Source organism: Canis lupus, chromosome 20, assembly GCF_011100685.1.
Source record: "Canis lupus familiaris isolate Mischka breed German Shepherd chromosome 20, alternate assembly UU_Cfam_GSD_1.0, whole genome shotgun sequence".
Lineage (NCBI taxonomy): Eukaryota > Metazoa > Chordata > Mammalia > Carnivora > Canidae > Canis > Canis lupus.
Window position 1 is genome coordinate 50,824,140 of NC_049241.1, and position 21,045 is coordinate 50,845,184.

Sequence of the window (21,045 nt, forward strand, 5' to 3'; positions counted from 1 at the left end):
GGAGGGCGGGACGAGGTAGGAAGACACCCGGGGACAGTGCGGGCCACACACGCGGGGCGGGGGACAGGGAAAGAGAAGAAAGGAGAGTCAGCTGGTTAGTGACATGCAAGGAGGAGCCGGTGCCCGCATTTGCCCCGAAGCTGCTTCGGATCAAGGAGGAGTCCTGGGTCGGAGTGGGGGGGTGGGGCTCTCCCGACAGACTAGGGGGGCAGTGTCGATGTTCGTGACAGCCAAGGGAACTGGGAGGCCTGGAATTTTCATACCTGGGACATTGGCCTCGGGGATGAAAATCTCTACCCCGGCTAGGTTTTTCTCTCTCTCCCTTTTCTACTCGAAGAAGCTTAAGAAGCAAATGTGGGCTTTTCCAGACTGAGACAGAAGGCTCAAGCAGAGTTGCCCTGCCTTGGAAGACCGACCCGGGACTCTAGGGGCCTTTGTGGACGTGCAAGCACAAACCGCCCACTGGAAAGCACTCCAGCTGTGTGGCCAAGGCGTGCTGCCCCGGGAATCAGGCCTGCAGGGGAGCCCAACGCGTCCTGCCAGGTGGAGACAGTGGCCCGTCAACACCAGTACACAGGTGCCTATGACCCAAGTGGCTCGGAGGACATGCTGCCTGGCGGGGGGCAGCTCCATTCCTGGAGGAAGCCAGGGCTACTGGTGGAGGCAGTAAGAAGCCGAGCTGGCTTTGCTGAACTGGGTACCCGAGCACTCATTCTGCTGTTGACATTCGGGCCTTTCTTAGTGCCTGGGGGACAGCAAAGTGGCTGGCTCCAGGAAAGACCGAGGGGGCCAGGTACTGGTCAAGAAGGGGTGACAGCCAGGGAGGTTCAGGGAGCTTGGCCTCCAATAGCTGACGCGGGGTTCCTCTCTGCTTCCCAGAAGGCAGCAAAGCGACAGCCCAATGAAACCCCCAATTCCATCAGACACATGCTAGGCTTGGTATCAGGGTCCCAGGGAGCCCTACCCACCAGTCTGGCCAGTTCTGGAGGCTTGACGCACACCCCCCACACAGACATTGCACCCAGGCCAACATGCCCCCGCCCCAGCCCCAGGGAAAAGGCCACATTGTTGGAAACTGAGGCAGTCTGGGGGGAAGGGGCCCCAGCAGGGCAAAGGCTGGAGAAGCAGCACTGGGAGCCTGATACCAAACCCCCATACCCCCGCTTCCACAAGGCCAGGAGTCACCCTGCCGAGGGCCCGATACCTTACTGGTACACTGCCTAACTGTATTGATTAGCTCCTGGATAACCAGGTCGACACATTTCAGACAGGGCTCTTTCAGCTTGACGACCTGCTTTTTCACAATGGCCTCGAATGCCAAGTCCGGGGTGAAGAGCCCGGTCCTAAAACCATCCGTACCCGGGGGTAGGGGAGATAAGTCAGAGAGAAACAAAGCACGGTCAGCAATTTCATAGGCATGGGCCAGGTCCCCGAGAATGAGCCAAGGTCACAGCAAGTCTGGGGGTCAGATGCCTGCAAGATGCCTGCATCCACTGCCTGGAAACCCACAGGATGGCCCAAGGACCCCAAGGTTGATATAAGACTGGACAACCAGAGTGACTATTTTGTTGGTTAAAGGAGGGGACCTAAAAGTCTCATGGGGAACCCACGATGGGGACGCATGCAGGGTTCCTGTAATCATGACTCACCTCTGGCTCCCCGCAACCCCCTGGGACAAACCTACAGTGAGCTTTCTTAGAAGGACCCATGCCAACAGACTGGGCGGCTTAACCTACATTTAACCTAAGGGTGGCAACTGCCCTGTGGCATACAACAGATCCACACAAGACAGCACACCTGCCCTCATGCCCTTGGAGACCCACAGGGAGAGACTTAATGTTACTAAATCCACCCAGGAGCCCTCTCAAGTCCTCACAATCAGGGCACCCAGAGGGACAGGGGACCAACTGCCTGGACAGTGGCGCCGTGGAGGTGAAAGGAACGTGGCAACTCTCCCCTGGGAACTTGCCTGACTCCGTGGATGTTCTTAATGGCATAGCTGATCTCACGCCGTAAATCCTTCTCGTCAAACTCCATCTGAAAGCAGACAAATCACCCATATGCAAGGAGGTACCTCCGGCACCCATATAACAGGTGCAGATTAGGGGAACATTATGTCCTGTGTGTGGCTATTTTCACATGACAGACTATTTCACTGGCCAAAATTTTTAAAAACATTAAAACCCAATTTCAGCGAGGATGGTTTGAAATGAACACTTTCACTCTCAGAGGGAACATGAATTCACATGAACTTTTTTATAGGCTGTTTGTTTGGCAGTAACAATCAAAGGCCTCCAAACACATAACTACACTTTCAGGTGACTTTAAATGTTCTAGAAGCCCACCTAGAGGAATTAATAAGAATTACTATGCTCACAGAACTATTCTTAACTGCTAAAAAGTGTGAAAACAACTTAAATATCTAATGATGGGAGGCAGGTTCAATGTATGATGGAACATCCATAAGATAAGATATTTTGCCGTTAACAATGCAAAACAAATATATGACTGCTTTGGAAAGATGGCCACCATATGAAAAAAGCAGGGTATAAAGACACATGAATTGTTTTTCAAGTATGGATGAGGATATGTGCTGTTTTTGTGTATGCTGGGGACTCACCCATTTGCACAGAAATAATCCTGAAAGGGCAAACACCAAAGTGCAAACAGGAATTGTGTGTGGGTGTTAGGATTATGGGTGTTTTTCATCCCTCTAAGCTTTTGTTCTTTCACTAAAAATAATTTTACTGGTTTTTATAAAAATGATATGTGTTCATGGTGAAAAGTGTAAAACTTTAAGCAAATTAACAACAACAACAAAAAAAAATCTCAAATCCCAGAACTGACATTCCAATGAATATTCTTGGGAGATCTATTTAGGCAAAGACACATATCGAGACCCATCCTTCATGTGGAAGGATGTCGTAAATACTGTCTATATGCTATGCTGCACAGGCTAGCTTCTTAACCTGCTTTTCTCCCCTTTATCATGATGAGCACATTTTCCCCATAAGATTTTACCTATGTTTTCTATGTATTTTGCAAAGAAAGTATATTGCTTTTTGTCAGAAGGCAAAAATGGAACTTTCCTACAGGTCTGCTGGTCTACAGGTCTCTCAGCTATCTGCTCAGTGAAGGAAGCCTGAAGGTGACACCTCCTCCAGCACCCCCACCTCCATTATACTATACCTACTACCCACAGTAGGCAGAAGCCTAGAGGCAGGAGCTCAAGACCCTGTGGCCTGGGAGGACCTGCCTTGAGGCTGTGTTGAAGGGTGCTTGACCAGAGTAGGAGGCCCAGCCTGGCAGTACTACCTTCACCAGCTCAAAGGGAAACCGCTCATGGAAGATTCGATTAATTCGGGCGCCCCCAGAGAGCTCCAGCGTGTCCACTTGGTCTCCAGAGCCTTCGATCCTCTTTTCAAAGTCCACCCCAAACTGCTGGACCATCCTACAAGGAAAGGAAAACCCAAAAGTCAGGGGGAAGGTTCTGACACAGCTCCAGAATTATGTTCTATGGCAAACTGTGGCTTACATGCTCCTTTTCATTTTTTTGGAGGCAAAAATTATGCATAGACCAAAACAAATAAATTACAGGACTGCCTATGGCACACAATCACCACATGCCAGGTGCGCTCTACAGGCCCGTTACAGTTATTCATTCACTGAATTGGGTAGCGGGGAGTAGTTTTAACTCCCATTTTGCAGATGGCAAGAATGGGGGGGGTTAGCAGCTTAGCAACCTCTGTCCTAAACAGGAAGAACTGTGTGTGAAAAGATAGCCCCTCCATCCAATTCAGGAGGCTTCTGCTGGTTCCCACCACTTCCCAGCATTCCACCAATGACTGCCATAATGCCTTGGACGGGTAGCTTTGTCCCTCTGAGCCTCAGTTTCTTCATCTGCATAGTGAGTTGATCTTAACTGCCTCCTTACACAAGGTCATTGAAAGGATTCAAGGAATTTCTAGATTTTTATCAACTCCAAGAAATCAATCCTAAGGGGCACCAATAGTCTGTACCCTCAAGAGAAAGAACACAATGCAGCCAATTAATGGTAATTCACCTAAAACTTCTGAATTCAGACCAGTTAAAATGTTTTTCTTTTTTTTTTTTTTTTTTTTGTTTTTCTTTTTAAAAAGTGGTCATAGGGGATCCCTGGGTGGCGCAGCGGTTTGGTGCCTGCCTTTGGCCCAGGGCGGGATCCTGGAGACCCGGGATCGAATCCCACGTCGGGCTCCCGGTGCATGGAGCCTGTTTTTCCCTCTGCCTGTGTCTCTGCCTCTTTCTCTCTCTGTGTGTGACTATCATAAATAAATTAAAAAAAAAAAAAAAGTGGTCACAGAAGTGATGAAATATGTCAATACCACACATGGGCCCTTGGAACCCAGCCCAGCCCTTAAAAAGGTCTCTAAATATTGCTGACTAGTACTGTGACCACGTGAACTGCAGAGAACTTGTGTTTATTAGCGTTCGGTTTTCCTTAGCATTTCTAGTTGCTTCCTTAGCCTCTTCAACAGTCTGCCTTAACTGTATCCGTATTTCTGCCCCTACTTCTAAATCCTTCATCTCCCCAGATTGTGTGTGCAGCCTGCCCTGAAAGGGGGCTGCTGCAATCAAGGGATCTGCCCCTACTCGGCCAGCAGCACGAAGCCCAGTGCGCTAGCAGGGATGTCCAGCTCGCATAGGCACACATGGCTGATGCCCACAAGATGCCGGGGCAGCTGGGTTTAGCTGCCAGTGAACAGGGTTCTTCTCCCTGAACACCCGGTGGGAGGGCAGGTGCAGAATGTCTCAGATCCCAAGAACCAATTTGCCCACAGAAGTAAACAGCAGGGGATCCCTGGGTGACTCAGCGGTTTAGTGCCTGCCTTTGGCCCAGGGTGTGATCCTGGGGTCCTGGGATCCAGTCCCACATCAGGCTCCCTGCATGGAGCCTACTTCTCCCTCTGCCTGTGTCTCTGTCTCTCATGAATAAATAAATAAATCTTTTTTTTTTTTTTAATTTATTCATGATAGTCACACACACACACACAGAGAGAGAGAGAGAGAGAGAGGCAGAGAGAGAAGCAGGCTCCATGCACCGGGAGCCTGACGTGGGATTTGATCCCGGGTCTCCAGGATCGCGCCCTGGGCCAAAGGCAGGCGCCAAACCGCTGCGCCACCCAGGGATCCCGGATAAATAAATAAATCTTAAAAACAAAAAAAAGTAAACAGCACTAATTAAGTTTGAGCATAAAAGCATTCTCACCCCTGTACCCTCTACCGTGCAGTACTGCATAGCGGGGGGTGCGCGGGGAGGGGGAAAGCAGGGTTATGACAGGCATTGCAGGTGGTGTTCTTCTGGTGTGTCCAGGGGACAAGCCACATGTGTAGCACCGTCTACCTTAATAGCTGAGTTTCTGGATCCCACCCTAGCCAAGTGCCCAGGGTTCCTTGCAGTCCAGAAACCAGGAGTACAAAGGCAGTACAAAAAAAATCTCGAGAGAGAACCTGGGATCGTGGGGACACATATTCCCTACCTCATAGCAGCACAGCTGTGATGAATGCCCCAGAGCTCTGAATTGGGACAGTGAGCACCAACTCAGGGGGAGAATTCCAAGAGAGAGCAGAAAGAGCTGACTGACACAGGGCTAAGCTCCCACTCCTGTTCCCCATGTCTGGCCTCTCCACAGCCACCAAAGGGCACCTGTGATTCCTCCATCAGGCCATCCCTCCTCTGCTCAGAACTCTCCATGGCTCCCATCTTACTCAGAGCAAAAGCCTAATTTCTCCCTGTGGCCCACAAACACCTGAATGATCGGTTCTGTCCCCTCCCTGCCCTCCCCTCCTCCACTCTGTCCCTCACTCATTCTGTCATAGAGCCTCCTCCAACACTGTAGGGCAGTCCTGCCTCAGGGCTTTTGCACTGGCTGGGCCCTATCCTTGACCTCTTCAGGTCTTTGCCTGACTCACTGTCTCAGGGCAGCCTTCTTGACCACTCTATTTTAAATGGCACCCCTCAGGCTCATGCCAGCACCCTAGCCCCTTCCCCACGTTAATATTTTGCCATTTAATGCACTACATGGGGATCCCTGGGTGGCGCAGCGGTTTGGCACCTGCCTTTGGCCCAGGGCGCGATCCTGGAGACCCAGGATCGAATCCCACATCGGGCTCCCGGTGCATGGAGCCTGCTTCTCTCTCTGCCTGCGTCTCTGCCTCTCTCTCTCTCTCTCTCTCTGTGACTATCATAAATAAATAAAAAATTTAAAAAATTAATGCACTACATGTTTTCTTTCTTTCTTTCTTTCTTTTTTTTTTTTTTTTTACATGTTTTCTTATTTGCTTATTTTCTGTCCCATCCCTCCCCCTTCCCCTTTCTAAGCACATACGGCAGGGCTGGCTGTCTGCTCCATTCACTGTGGGGACCCCAGCGCTCAGGACAGACCTGGCACACAGGAGGCTCTCCACAAATGTTAGGCTAAGTGAACAGAGAGACAAATGAGGATTGCCACCCAGCCTGGACCTGGGACCCTGTGGCTGGGCAGAGGCTCTGGAGAGCTGGGTTGGGCTTTCAGGGGAACACATACTGCAACAGGGCTTTGGTTTTGCGGGTGGGGTCATCGGGCCGGAAGTTCTTGTACTCCTCCACCTCCTTCTCGAGGGACAGCAGCTGGCTCTGCAGCTTGCTCCGCAAGGCTGGCAGGGACTCCCTGATGTGGTTGGTCAGTTGCTGCAGGAGGAGAGAGGCCAGAGAGCAGAGGTTAGCAGGCGAGATGCTGCAAAGGGGCTGCTAACCTGTTGCACCTGCAAAGGGCTGATGCTGAGATGCTCCCCCCTGAGCCCAGCACTGCCCCCAGTCTCAAATAGAAAGCAAGAGAAATATCCAGCTGGAGTCCCACTAGTGCGTGGGGCAAGGAGAGCTGGCATGTGCTGCCCACAGCAGCAAGATGCCGTGAGCGGCCCACTGTGCTTTCGTAGGGTGGACAACCAGGGCGTCCGTGACACAGGGTACACACGACACATATGCTGACTCAAAACAGCCTCCCACAAGTGCTCTGGCGAGACACCCAGGAGGCCACCGAAGGACCGATGCACTGACGGACTGGCCAGCAGGGGACGGTCCACATGGGCCACGGAACAACAGGCAGATGTAGAGACATGGAGACAGACCCTATAGACTAAGACAGAATCAGCTCCCCAATGAAAGGAACGTACATAGCATTTGCTCCCTTCTGTGAAAGACTGGGAGAAAGTAAGAATGCTATTTTTAGTTGCACAAAGAGAGAGAGAAGCTCCACAGGAAACAAATGCAGGAGGAGGCCAGAACGGAGCAGGTGAATGGGAAGGGGACCGCTCTCTGTGGCCACCCCCCTCCTCTCTAGCTGTGGAGTCAGGTGGATTCGTTCATTATTCACAAACTGTAAAAGGAAGCAGCACTGCAGAAAATGTTAGAGAATAAGTCTCAGGATAGCTGGTGAGAGAAAAAGTGAGAGAGAATAGTAAATATACTGCTGTTAAGGCAGGGAAAGAAGAAAGGGAAGGCAAGATAAAGGGAAGGGGACAGGGAGAAAGATTAGGAGGAGGGAGGTGGGGAGGAGGGAGGATGGGGAGGAGGGAGAAGGATGGGGAGAAGGCAGAGGGAGGAAATGGGGAGGAGGGAGAGGAAGGCAGTGAGGGAGCATGATACAGATACAGTGGCCTCTCCAGGCCCTGAGTATCTCTACAAGGAAGCCCAGTTGCAGTGACTCTGGCCACCTCTAGAGAAGGGATCCACCACCAGATGGGAGGAATTGGAATATTCACTATATTTGGACTGTACGACTTTATCTTTTACTATATAACAGAGAGAGAAGGAGGGACAGAGGGAACAAAACAGAAGCTTATAAATGCAGCTAATACTCTAAGAGTGAAAAGGAGCACTTGCTGCCATCTCTCCTGCAACAGAGAATTTATAAAGTAACCATCAAGCTAGAAAAAAGGTGTAAGGGAGCCTCACACTCCAGCTCGCCACACTCTTATATGAATCTGACCTCATCCCAGTGGGTGGCCCACAGACCCCTCTGTGGGAGCTACAGGCTTTTAAGGGGACGTGGAGGCTACATGCTCTGCAGCCCTTCACTCCAGCATCCAACAGCATCCTAGAGCACTTAGAGCACCTCATTATGTGGGGTGGAGGGTGGGCACAGCTCTAGGAAGTGCCATGAGGCAGAGCCAGGCCCGTGGAAAAGCCAGCTAGGCCCCTTGCGTGCTTGCCAGCCCTCAGAGGAGGCCCATGCCACCTGCAGGGCAGTTTTACTTCCCTTCCTCTCCGTCCACCCAGGCCAACCGCTTCCTCCCACTGGACACTTACTGTCCTCTTTGCTCCCCTCAGCTGCCTTCTCTGCCTCCCTGCTCTGCACCAGCTTTCCCTGGTTGCCCCCCTCCCCCACTACCTAACGCTTGATTGTGAATTTATCTGGGGACCCATTTCGAGTCTGTACTCCCACATTAGAAATACGTCTTCCAGGGATCCCTGGGTGGCTCAGCGGTTTAGCGCCTGCCTTTGGCCCAGGGCGTGATCCTGGAGTCCCGGGATCGAGTCCCGCATCAGGCTCCCTGCATGGAGCCTGCTTCTCCCTCTGCATGTGTCTCTGTCTCTCTCTGTGTCTCTCATGAATAAATAAATAAAATCTTAAAAAAAATTTTTTAGAAATACGCCTTCCCCAAGGATGGAGCTCTGCTCTCCCGTTGCCACTGTGCCCCCATGGACTGCCTAAAGGAAGGACATCCACTCTCCCTCTGAAGCCCTCCACCTTCCAGGAAGCTGCCATAAAGTATCCAGAGGGAACATCTTGCAACTCAGATGGACAAAACAGGACCGGCCTTAAGGACAGACACTGCCTGTTACAGTGTGGCTACATAACTGCCACCATCAGGGATTTGACTCTCCAGAGAAATCCCCACATGAGCAAAATGATGTTATTAACATTAACAGCAACCTTTACAGACCAGGAAGATGAGAAACCATCTCGGTCACTCTCTAAAGAGCCTGGCTGGGATCCCTGGGTGGCGCAGCGGTTTAGCGCCTGCCTTTGGCCCAGGGCGCGATCCTGGAGACCCGGGATCGAATCCCACATCAGGCTCCCGGTGCATGGAGCCTGCTTCTCCCTCTGCCTATGTCTCTGCCTCTCTCTCTCTCTGTGTGACTATCATAAATAAATGAAAAAAAAAAAAAATTAAAGAGACTGGCTGGACAGCCTGCAACTCATGTGTTCAGAAACTATTACACAGCCACAGAAAAGAATGAGGAAGGGTTCCTTTCTATATGCCCAGTGCTCCAAGAGATGGTGCTGACCTGGTGTGTGTGTGTGTGTGTGTGTGTGTGTGTGTGGCATCCATGACTATGTCATCATTTATGGTAAGAAAGGGAGAACTGTGATTCTCGAAGGTCCTTTTTGCTTCTATGGACAGAAAATGCAGACAAGGCGAATAACAGTGCCCTGCAGGTGGAAGGGGGGCAGATGGGGGCGCCTCATTGCAGGCTCGTTGTTTATGAACCCTGTGAATTTATTCCCTGTAAAGGAGCGCCTGAGTGGCTCAGTGGTTGAGCGTCTGCCTTTGGTTCAGGTAGTGGTCCCAGGGTCCTGGGATCGAGCCCTGTGTCAGGCTCCCTGCTCAGTGAGGGAAGCCTGCTTCTCCCTCTCCCTCTGCTGCTTCCCTTGCTTGTGATCTGTCAGATAAATAAATAAAATCTTAAAAAAAAAAAAAAAAGAATAGTAGGAAAACAATGCTTACAGTGCAGTGGCTGCCACTGGATGCCTGCTGTGCTTCACACGGCAGGTGGACTGGGTACTTGGTGGATACCACAGCCCTAGGGGGCAGGGATGGTGACAGTTCCCAGATGATACACAGGGGACAAAGGCTCAGAGGCTGAGCTGGGCTTTGGACCCCCAGAGGTCAGGCCCCACAGCTCTCCTACCGAGGTCCTGTCCGGTCCTCCTGGCCACCCTGCTTTAGTGCAGGCCAGGCAGTTATCACCCAGGTCACCGATATCAGGAACTGCATGAAAACTTCTGGGTACGTTGATTAGATAATTCCAAGTATTTAATTATAATTGAAATAATAGCAACAATAACGGCAATGTAATAAAAGCCCTGCTAGCGACTCTATGAACACCCACCCTTCACCAGGCCCTGAATCCAGTGTGGACTGAACCCATTTTGCTGAAACATGTGCCGGCTCTAGACCAAGGCCAGTATTGTGGTGGGCCGCACCTGCACAAAACCCTGGCCGTACCTGATTCAGGGTCTTCTGCAGGTGCGGGGTGCCCATGCGGTCGGCCATGTGCCGGTAGGCTGGGTGGGAGAGGAAGAACTTCCTCTCGGCCGCCAGGGCCGCACGGATGTCCTTCTTGCCCTCGATGTCCTTCTGGCTGCGGTTCACCACGCCAATGTAGCCTGCGGGGAGAGAGGGTCAGGGCAGGGGCAGTGCCAGGTGAGCCGAAATGCACAGACGGCCACTGTGGCCCAGGCAGGCACAGACACGGACCCTGTCCCAGGAATCACTCACAGACCAGGCCACAAGCCAAACCCGTTCCTTGGAAAGGCAGAAAATATAAATGCACGGTGTGCTCCTGAAAAGTAACATAAGTGTTTGGAGAAAGGAGGGGTGTGAGACCCAGTGGGAGGTGGGGGGGCAGAGGAAAGCTCTGGAGAAGACAAAACCCACAAACTGAGCTTTAGAGACAAGAAAATCATCTCAAAAAAGAAGGGCAAGAGGGACCAGCTCATCTTGCCAGGTATTAAAAACCTGTTCTTAAGCTGTTACGTTCGAAAGGGTTGGATACATTGGGGCCTGTATGTCCGGAGAGATGAATGGAATAGAACAGAACAAGTCTAAACGACACACGACGGACAGGTAGCAAATGATGGCTAATGCTTTGGAGCCAACAAGAGGGAAGCTCAGTCACTCAATGGCCACGGTGGGCAAAGAAACAAAGTTGGCTGCCTGCCCAAAGTAATCCTCCAGGGTTCATGGATCTACACATACACTGTGACACTGGAAGTACTTAAAGACAACATGGGTGCTTTCTAGAGATGACTATATTTGGGTTAAAAATTTTCTGAATCAGACCCAAGAAAATGGTAGCTATGGCTACATGAGAAATGGGACCTGCATCTGGGGCTGGGCAACCTCTTTCACAAATGGCTGTAAGTACCACTCTTGAGTTCTTTAATCTAGAAAATAATATTTAAGATAAAAATGCTAGTGTAAAAAAAGATCTGCCATATTTGGATATGAAACGATTGGAAGAGAAGAGAAAGGGGATGGTGTTCAAAAAGTCAGTACAGGGGCACCTGGGTGGCTCAGTTGGTTGAGTGTCCAGCTCTTGATCTCAGCTCAGGTCTTGCTCTCAGGGTTGTGCGTTTAAGCCCTGTGTTGGGCTCCATACTGGACATGGAGCCTACTTGAAAAAAAAAAAAAAAAAAAAAGAAAAGAAAAAGAAAAAAAGCCAGAAGAGTCGCAGGTTCCTGAGTGTGGATGCAAGGCGCCCAGCAGTCCAGGTATGTGAGGTGTCACGGACACCAAGAACTCAGCCGACTGGCCAACCCATGGCAATAAATAGTTGTTCTTCCTCGCTGTTGACATGATGCAAGTCGGAGATGGATTCGGGAGAGGTGGCAAAACTCCCAAAGGGATGCAGACAGGCATTTCTACCAGTTCTCTCAGTGGGGGGCGATCAAGGGTTCCCTTGGGGAGGAGGGGAGTGGTGCCTACCAGCCATTTATTCTGCAACTCTTGTGCAGGACTGCTGACCTTTCATTCTCTCCATATTGGCCATTATGCCCATTTGGCAGATAAGGGGAAACAACCAAGGTGAGGCCACAGAGTGCGGCTCCACGAGAACCCAGATGTGAACCCACACTGGTAAGGCCAAAACTCACTGCCATCCATACAACAGTACGCAGGACAACAGCGGAGAGCAGAGACCGTGGTCTGGCTGGGATTGTGGGTCCTAAAAGTTTAGGAGTTCTGAGTCTTTTGTAAGTCAAGAAAAAGGATGCAGCTGGAGAGAGTCCAAAAGCCACAGGACAAGAGGAGAACATGGAGGGAGGGAGGCCCAAGGGCACAAGTCGGGAGCTGGTGTACAGAGGAAGGGCTGACTTTCTTGGAAACAGACAGGAAGGCAGAGGAGGGCAGGCGCAGACAATGGTGAGTGGCAGGCGAGGAAGGAAGCTGAGGAGGCCTGTGTCATCCAGCCACCCAGCACCAATGCAGAGCCCAGACAGCATCCCTCGGGGACTAAGATTTAGGCCCAATACATGTGGGAAGAGCACAGGGTCCAAGTGCCTGGCAGAGGGCATGGACACGCGTGGGGTATGCTTCTGTCTTCAGCACCAATGCTTCCTTCCTAAACATATGACACAGATTCATTCCTCAACCCCTGATCCTGGCAGCCAAGTGGGTTTTTCGCCCCCAACCATGTTCCGTCCTGATCTGGGGCCACCTCTAGTTACAGGTGGGGAAAGGTGGAAACCAAGGTCTGAATGTTCTCCCTATGCCTATCCCATACGTGGAGGAGGAGATCCCTCGGGGCAATAGATCTAAATGGCACTGGCAACACCAACGTGCCAGGAGGTACCTAGAGCTGACAGCAGATCCCCTAAGGGAAGGAATGGGCAGGAAAGGGAAGCAATTGAAAAATGGCTTAAAGAAGATTAAAAAAATAAGTAAAAGCCCATATAGACACTTAACACCATGCCATAGTGAAAAACAGCAATAACCTAAGTGTCCAACTTAAGTAGGGATTGAGTAACAGCCCACACGTCTCATATAAAGGATCCCGTAGGACCTCTGGAAGTCACCTGGAAGAACACTTGCTTATCATGGGGAAACACTGCTATTCTGCTAAGTGAGATGGAAAAGTAGGTGACAAAGTGGCAGGACACTGGACAGCTGGCATTCCAAGCCAGCTCTGCCATTCCCTAGTTTTGTGAGCTGGAGTAAGGGATTCACCCCATCTGTGCCTCAGTTTCTTCATTCATAATACAGGGTTAGGAATCAAGCCACCGTGTTGGATTATCATCAAGTTCAATGGACTCTCATACATCAGGAGCGCAGAACAGTGTCTGCTACATTAACAGACACTTAATAAATGTTTGCTATTCTAATTTTTTGAAAATAAAAATATTTAGACTACTCCTATCAGGAGACCTAAACTTGATCCTAAACCTGAACCTTATCAGGCCTCCATCTAGATTTAATTACTAATTCCCAATCCCAAGAGTGGGACATGATATGGTTTCTTCCACAAAAAACTGGTACAGGAAAAAAAAGAAAAAAAAAAAAAAACTGGTACAGGAGGAAAAAGGGGGCTAGTGGGGGAGCTGTTTAACCAGAAACCTAGGTATTTATGTGTAAAATGATATGCTGAGGATTTGCTCTGTAATCCCACAGGAAGCAAACAAGGGGAGGACATTCGAAGATTCGAGATTAGCTGTGTGTTGATAACCACTAAGGCTGGGTCCATGGGGGCTCCTCATTCTCTACTTTCAAGAATTTTTTTTTAAATGTTCACAATAAAAAGCATGAAGACTAATAGAAATTACGAATCCTGGGGTGCCTGGGTGGCTCAGTTGGTTAAGCGGTCCGACTCTTGATTTTAGCTCAGGTCATGATCTCAGGGTTGTGGGATCAAGCCTGACATTGGGCTCCATGCTCAGTGGGGAGTCTGCTTGGGATTCTTTCTCTCCTTCTCCCTCTGCCCCCCAACTAACTCTCTCTCTCTCTCAAATAAATAAAATCTGAAAAAGAAGAAAGAAATTATGATCCTGGGGAATCTTTTGAGAGGAGAACCACAAAGTATGAGCTAATGGGAAAGGCTGCGCCGTGGATGACTCCGGTTTCCTTCTTCTGTAGGCCTTCATTAGGTTCCCCAAGTTAGCAGGTGTTAACTGTGTAACTGGAAAGGGAAGGTGTCCAAATCAGAAGAGAAAGATACATACGGAAAACCAGTTACTCTGGGTGGTGGGGAAACAGGCAACTGTGGGTGCTTAGCTGTGTATACTCCCTGGCATCGGTCTAGGTGTCAGTAACAGTAAGGACAAACATAGTTAACATACCCGTATACTCCCTGCCACTGCACCCTGCGGCCCCCAGCTCCCCGCACAACCGTACCTCTTCTCAAGGGGAGTAGCTTGTTCTCCAGGATGTCCCTGGCGTCCGTGCCTTCATCCATCAGGTCGAGCTTGGTGATGACACCGATGGTCCGCAAGCCTGAAAGACCCCAGAGGTCAGAAGAGGTCACAAGGGAGGAACCCAGGCTGCCAGCCTTGGTGGGGGCCCCCTACTTCCAGGCTGTGAGACCTGGGAGAAGCCATAACGTCACCTGCCTGGACCCTGGTGTCCCTCATGTCAGGTGAAGAAGCAGCCACACCAATCTGAGGGTTGTCCATGAAGGTAAACTGGCTTGTGACAAACGTTCAATCAGTAAATACTGACCACCATCATTGTCACTCCCATGAGCTACGACAGTGTCTTGCTGCCGCAGTGTTAAGAAAAAAACCTCACGGAAACTCAAATCCCAGGTCAGTCTCCATGCTGTGCTGAGTTACCTGAGAAGTCCTAACATCATATCCAAACCCATGGCGACTGTTTCTAGGGTAACCTTTCACCTGAATGGCCAAAATTCCACTCTGGAAACCACATCATCGGATTCCTCCTATCCCTAGGTCACTTAGAATCAAGGGAACCCTCCTTGTGAAAGTGCATGCCTAGAGATCAGCTGCCCTTGTGAGACCTAAGGATCCCCTCTGTGATAACGTCTGTATGCCTATGTGACACACAGGAAGCCTAGGGAGATCTCCAGAGGGTGCTATGGGGGACATTAAGGGTGTGACAGCTGTGCTGTCCCTGGCACCCCTGCTTGTTCACATTCTGCTGTGAGCTTGTGAGCTGCCATTACCTTTTTGGAGGGGCCATAGCTATGAATACTCGCAAAGCCCATGCCAGACAGGGAGGGGAGAGACCGAAGGAGGTAGGAGATGTGACTGGTGGGCCTGGGGGCCTGGACGCTATTGGAAATGCTAGATTTCAGTGGAGCATTATTTATGAAAGACCAGAAATAACCCAAACATTCAAGAACAAAGAACAGGCGACAATGCCAACTCCGTGGATGCTACGTATATGTGTCCCTACAACACAGGGAGACACACACACACCTTACAGGAAGATAAGGAAAGACTGCTCCATTTTTTAAAATAGAGTTTACATAGGAGAACAAGCTATGGAAGGCTAATTACCAGGTGCGGCCACCATTAACCTGTGCGGGGGAAGGGGAGCGGTCACTTTTTAGGTTCTGTATTTTACATGGGTGGCATTTTGGGGGTAGTCATTATGAACACTTTCAAAGCCAGACAAAAAAAGCCAGCATCAAATTCACAAGTGTAACTGAACCCATGCCCATTTTCTCACCACCTGATCAAGCCTATATGGCATCTCTGTCACAGGAACGAGGGGCACAGAAGGCCAGGGAGGGTGTGTGCACGGGTAGGGGCAGCCTCTCCTGGGAGAGCATGCCTGCAATGACCATGGGGACAGAGTCCTTCGCAGGACAAAGAGATACTCAGAACATAGCCCTGGACTCTGAAAAGCTCGCAGTCTGGAAAGGGCCATCAGCTGCCACTGTTTGCCAGCCGCCCTCAGGCTGAACCAGGGACGGGAAGCCAGGTAGGAAGAGGGTACCAGAGCCTGTCTCTTCCCAGCTCCTCCCTGGTCCCTGACTCCCTCTAAACCAGGGAATCAGGCAGTCAGAGGGCATCATACAGGCTATACTTCAGTGTGTGTCTCACTCTACAACGTCCAACACGTTCAGGACACCCAGCTCCCCACAGCAGCCACCAAGGTCCCCTGGACAGTCCTACCTCGCCCTCCCCTCCTCTGCCCTCCCTTCAGCTTGCTCTTCCTTGGCCACTACAGAGTCCTCGCTATGTCCTAGGCACCCCAGGCTCAAACCAAGCCCAGTCTATTTAGCATCACTGTCCGTTTTTCTGGATTTTGCCCCTTTCATCACTCATCATTCTGATCTTGCCTGTAACATCACATCTTCAGAGGCCTCTGACCCCCCTTGCACTCCAGCCTCTCTCCAAGGGTGGGACTTTCCTCCAGTGCTTACCTCTGGCTGAAACTGTCCCACCTGCTTATATTCTTTTTGTCTTCTGTCTCCCCTATTGAAACATCAACTTCCCAGTAGCAGGGACCCTGTCGATTTTGTCCCCTGCAGGTCCCCAAGGACCAAACAGAGCCTGGCACATAGCAGGTACTTAACTGACATTTAATAAATGACCCAAGGAAAAATTTGACCCAGAATACCTGGAGCCAGAGACACCAAAGTCCCCACTACTCCCTACTGCCCCATCTGGCTTTATTAACTCATCATCCTTTGACTTTCTCTGCCTGGCCCCTAAGCAGTTAGAGGGACATCTAGTCCTCTCAGCAGCTCTATAGGCCAGGATTGCTGTTGCCATTTTGACAGAGGGGGAGCCCAAGCTGAGGAGATGCCCAACTGCCACACAACAGCCTCCTAGGGGCAGTCCTCCAGCACTGCTGGCCCCTAAGGGAAAAGCTGTATCCCAGAAGGGCCTCTGCCTAGGGGTTACACACCAAAGAGAACACCAGTGACTTGGAATCAAGGATTCTGGGCAAGCTGCCACTCTCCCAGGCCCTCAGAAGGGGAAGCCCTCCTACTCTAGGGCTCAATGTGTTACCTTGTGGGTCGACCTCCTTGGCCAGCTTGAGGGCGTCCGAGTTGGCTAGGTCCATGTTGGCAGGGGTGACGGCGAGGATGAGGCTGCTCTCCCGGCTAATGAACTGCAGGATCATGTCCTTGATCTGGTACTCGATATCTGGGGGCTGGTCCCCCACAGGCACCTTGGTGATACCCGGGAGGTCGATGAGGGTCAGGTTCAACACTGAGAGGGAAACCAGAAGGAAAGGTCATCAGAGACAGAAGAGGGGAGGCACGAACTGCCCCAAAGCTACTCAGCCCACTTCCCAACGTGCTGGGGCTCAGGCCTCAGGGTTCCTCCTGACCTCCAGCCAGATCATACCTTCAGATCCAATAGCTCCTCTTCTAGGGCCCCCTCCTACACACAGCCTCTCTTTATTGCAGTGATAGTTTTATTATTATTATTTTTTAAGATTTTATTTATTTATTCATGATAGACGGAGAGAGAGAGAGGCAGAGACACAGGCAGAGGGAGAAGCAGTCTCCATGCCGGGAGCCCGACGCGGGACTCGATCCCAGGACTCCAGGATCGCGCCCTGGGCCAAAGGCAGGCGCTAAACCACTGAGCCACCCAGGGATCCCGATAGTTTTAAATCAGGACATTTGCACTGGTAGGCTGGAACTGCCCTCAGTGGCTAAATTGCAGTCCATCAATTCAGCCATGACCAAAGGCTACTGTTTACAATGTTTACCATGAAAACAAAAAGATGATAATCCAATAAGAGACACACTCTGACATGTACTCATACAAAGACACATTTTCTATTATTTCTATTATTACCATTTGAGTAAAAGTGGTGAAATACACAGTGTGATATACACACATACACATTCATAATTACTAATTCAGGCATCAGAATATAAAATGTTTGTAATATTGAAGGCAGGTAAGTTTTTGTTCTATACCCTTTCATAATTTTTGAATTTTTGCACCAGATACAGTCATCATTTACTTAAAAATAAATCAATTTAAAAACTCATCTCTAAGAACTCACACTGAGGAGTTAAGAGTCTGCTGGAATATTCCCCAAATGCTGTCTGAGTTAGCATTGAGTTAACAATCCATGCCCCAGGGCCAGAAGTGGTTGGCACATGATGGCAGGTTGCTCTGAGTAAATGATGGGAGTTCTAAAATCACGACATTCTGCAGAGAAGACTGGCTGTCTGGGTCCTCTGCAAGGGCCAGAAGACTTGGTTGCCCTGGGCCGGTGTCCTTACATGGCTGCCATCACCTGGGAGCCATACCACCGCCACCCCTTCCACTCAGGCCTACACATGTGGTTTGCCCTGGTCCCCATCCCTCCCAACAGCCTTCCCAGCAATCTATATTTCCTTAGAGCTGAGGCTGATTTCTCAATACCACGTTCTGATCAAAACATGGAAAGACAGAGATCAAGAGGACTGTGTGCATAAAGAAAAATGGAAGGGGTCCTATTTTTTTGTGAGGGCACAGCAGACCCCAACCATGAGTGGGCCAGTCGCCTTCCCTCTGCCCCGACACCCAGAGGGCCTGTGCCTGTGTTGCCTACCGTGGGGCGAGTAGACGCGCAGGTTGATGGGCACTGGGGAGATGCCTTTGTTGGTGCCCGTGACCCTGTCGGTTTCCGCTTCGATCTCTTGCCGGACTTCATCAAAGTCGGTAAACTTTTTGGACTTACAGTGCAAAAATTCAGCATATTCTGAAAAAGGAAGAAAGATGCTCAGGATGAGAAAGAGAAGCAGCTTTGCTGTGGATGGGCAGCCAATGGTCTTCGGAGACCGGTGCCTCGTCAAGCAGAGAAAGTGAAAAATTGGTCACCGTGGCTCCAGGAATTTGGGGAACAACAGATTCATCCTCACAGTAAACATTTCTAGACATCGGGGAATTAATTCCTCAAGGAACGGAAACTCTCCTGAAGTATTTGCAAAACTACATGTCATGACACACTATGCAAAAAACAAAACCAAAAACCCAACAGGTGGGTGTAACCAGTGCTCGTTACTTTTGGACAAACAGGACAGAGGGGAAATAATACCAGCACGCGTCACCAGACAGCAGGCGGTGTACATGTGAGGAGGCTGCTGCTTTGGTGTCACTGAGTCCAGAGTCAGGATGTAAACCCCCCTTGCTGTGGGTCAGACAAAAGAGATGCAAGCCGCCGTCCCGGTGGGATCCTGAGCTGCCAGCACTCTCTGGCTGGCCACGATCCCAGACCCGAGTCTATGGGGCCCATGTGCCCTTCCTCCCCAAGTCGCCTGCACAGTGTAGAGAACAGGGCGCCACTGCTGGCCTCACTAGAGCCCGTCTCACTATCTCCTCACCTCCTGGCTGTTTACAGGGCCCCCCACCTAGACACAAACCCCTCAGGAGAACTGCTTTCCGGGCAGGGCCTCAAGGGGACAGAGGAGGCCTCTTCACGCCTTCTGGGCCCTGGAGTGTCTGAAAGCGGTACTGATGCCGAGATGCAGGGAAATGAGTGACTAACAATCAGAGCTGGGCCCATCAGATATGGGAAAGAGCAGGAATAAAATATGTTCATCCTCAGATGTAGGTACTGAGCCTACAGGTGTGTAATCCTTCAACTTTTCCATGTTCCAATCTTCGTGGTAAATGTTGGGGAGGGAAGACCTCGAAGGCTCAGAGACCACAGTTCTACGGTAATGCTAAAAAGAAGCCGGAAGTGAGTCACACTGGCAGACAGCCCAAAGAACTGGACCACTACAGAGAGGCAGAGATGCCTACAGCCGCGTCATCTCTAAGAGTAGAGAACTAGAAATTGCCTCGATGTCCACCAGGAGGAGACCTGGCTATACAAACCCAGCACAGACATACCATCAGCTGCCTCAAAAGAAAGGATAGAGATGGAGCCGGAAAGAAGAAAGCCCAGCAGCTCTAGAACCTCCGCTCGGACAGAGTGAGGCAGAATGAAATGAGTGAGAAGAGGTTCATCATCTCATCACCGAGACCTAACCAACCATGGCCAACATTGAACCCCCACTGGCTCCAGCCAAGTGTGTGGTCCCATTGCCCCTGGATAGTGAGCACCTTAGCTCACTTAGCAGTTCCTTAGCAGAAGGCATCTGTATCACAGATGAGGAACCCGAGGCCCAGAGGCAGGAACTGACTTGGCCCAAGCTTAGCGGTGGAGCTGGGATTTGGAGTTCAGATCATCTGTCTCTAGGTAGTGGCTCTCAAGTCACATGGCCTCTGTGTGAGGCCGCCGGCAGGCTCTTGACCTCTCAGAACTTCTGCTTCGGGGACGAGGGAGAACTCTGTGGGCTCAGATCACCAAGTACCCCCTCTACTGTGGGCACTGGCTGCTGGGGGCCAGGGGCAACAAGGACACCAGCATTGGCAACCCCACCCCACCCCCATCAGCTGACCCAGTTCCCAAGGACAGTCATGCTCTAGCCCTCCACAGGGACAAGAGGAAACGCTTGGCTGCTCTTCCGGCAGCAGCCTCCAAAAATGGAACAGTCAGTCCCCCAACCCCCCACAGCATACCTCAGTCCTCATCCGGCTCAAGGCCCTGGGCTCAGCACCCAAAAGAAACCACCCCCCTTCCAGGAGTGTAGCCACAGGGCACAGGCCCTCTCCCATGTAGACCCTGCCCCTCCAGGCCTGGTACCTGGAAGGCCCACCCGCACCTCTTCCTCCTCCAGGGCCTGCCTGTCTGTTACCTCTCCCAGGGAGCCTTCCTAAACTCCATGCCACTTGACACCATCATGTCCTCTGTCAGAGCTAGATCACCCTGGGATCATGGTTATGGGACCAGGACCTGCCAACTGTGACCCCTAGAATCCAGCGTGCATGGGCAGCCTCCCCTTCTGCCAACTCCCACATCTGCAGGATGTGCAGATGGTGCCGGAAAACCACGGCTTCTTCCCCAGGGAGCCAGGGGTCAGGGGTGAGGGGGGCAACAGAAACCACACCTTCTGAGCCCAAGAGGAAGATTCAGGAGTCAGCCAGGCCCACCCCTTACCACCCACTTTACTGGGCTCCTTGTCACTTTGGAACTACGAGTCGGATTCCAGAGCTGATACATTAAAAAGTTTCCACCAAGCCTGCTTTTATTTTATTTTTTGTGGTAAGCCTGTTTCTAAAGGCAGACCTTGCCTCCCCCCTTTCTTTAGAACCCTCCATGGCTCCCAAATCACTACCTCCCCAGAGTCCTATGAAATTTCCTTCTCCCCAGCTTCTAATTTCAGCTCACTCCCCTCCAGTCACTCAGGTCTTCTGCCTCAGGGCCTTTGCACTGGCTCTTCTACCTGCAGGCTCTCTCCCTAGCCTCCTTCAGGTTTCTTCAAGTGTCACCTTCTCC

The 21,045-nt window shown here is 50.9% G+C and overlaps 1 protein-coding gene across 14 annotated transcripts in view; it reads right to left on the reverse strand.

The window, feature by feature from the left end:
- Positions 1-21,045, reverse strand: part of DNM2 (dynamin 2) — an 88,471-nt gene that overhangs the window by 25,840 nt on the left and 41,586 nt on the right. For 8 of the 14 annotated variants that reach the window (XM_038567288.1, XM_038567283.1, XM_038567286.1 and 5 more), the window contains exons 3-9: positions 18,274-18,423; positions 16,725-16,928; positions 14,137-14,235; positions 10,255-10,415; positions 6,567-6,709; positions 3,316-3,451; positions 1,970-2,037 (exon numbers count right to left, since the gene is read on the reverse strand). In XM_038567288.1, the coding sequence (XP_038423216.1) occupies positions 1,970-2,037; positions 3,316-3,451; positions 6,567-6,709; positions 10,255-10,415; positions 14,137-14,235; positions 16,725-16,928; positions 18,274-18,423 (961 nt within the window). Of the gene's footprint in view, positions 1-1,204; positions 1,344-1,969; positions 2,038-3,315; positions 3,452-6,566; positions 6,710-10,254; positions 10,416-14,136; positions 14,236-14,347; positions 14,591-16,724; positions 16,929-18,273; positions 18,424-21,045 lie in introns of those variants that run through there. The other 6 variants (XM_038567289.1, XM_038567287.1, XM_038567285.1 and 3 more) reach the window with 2 other exon arrangements.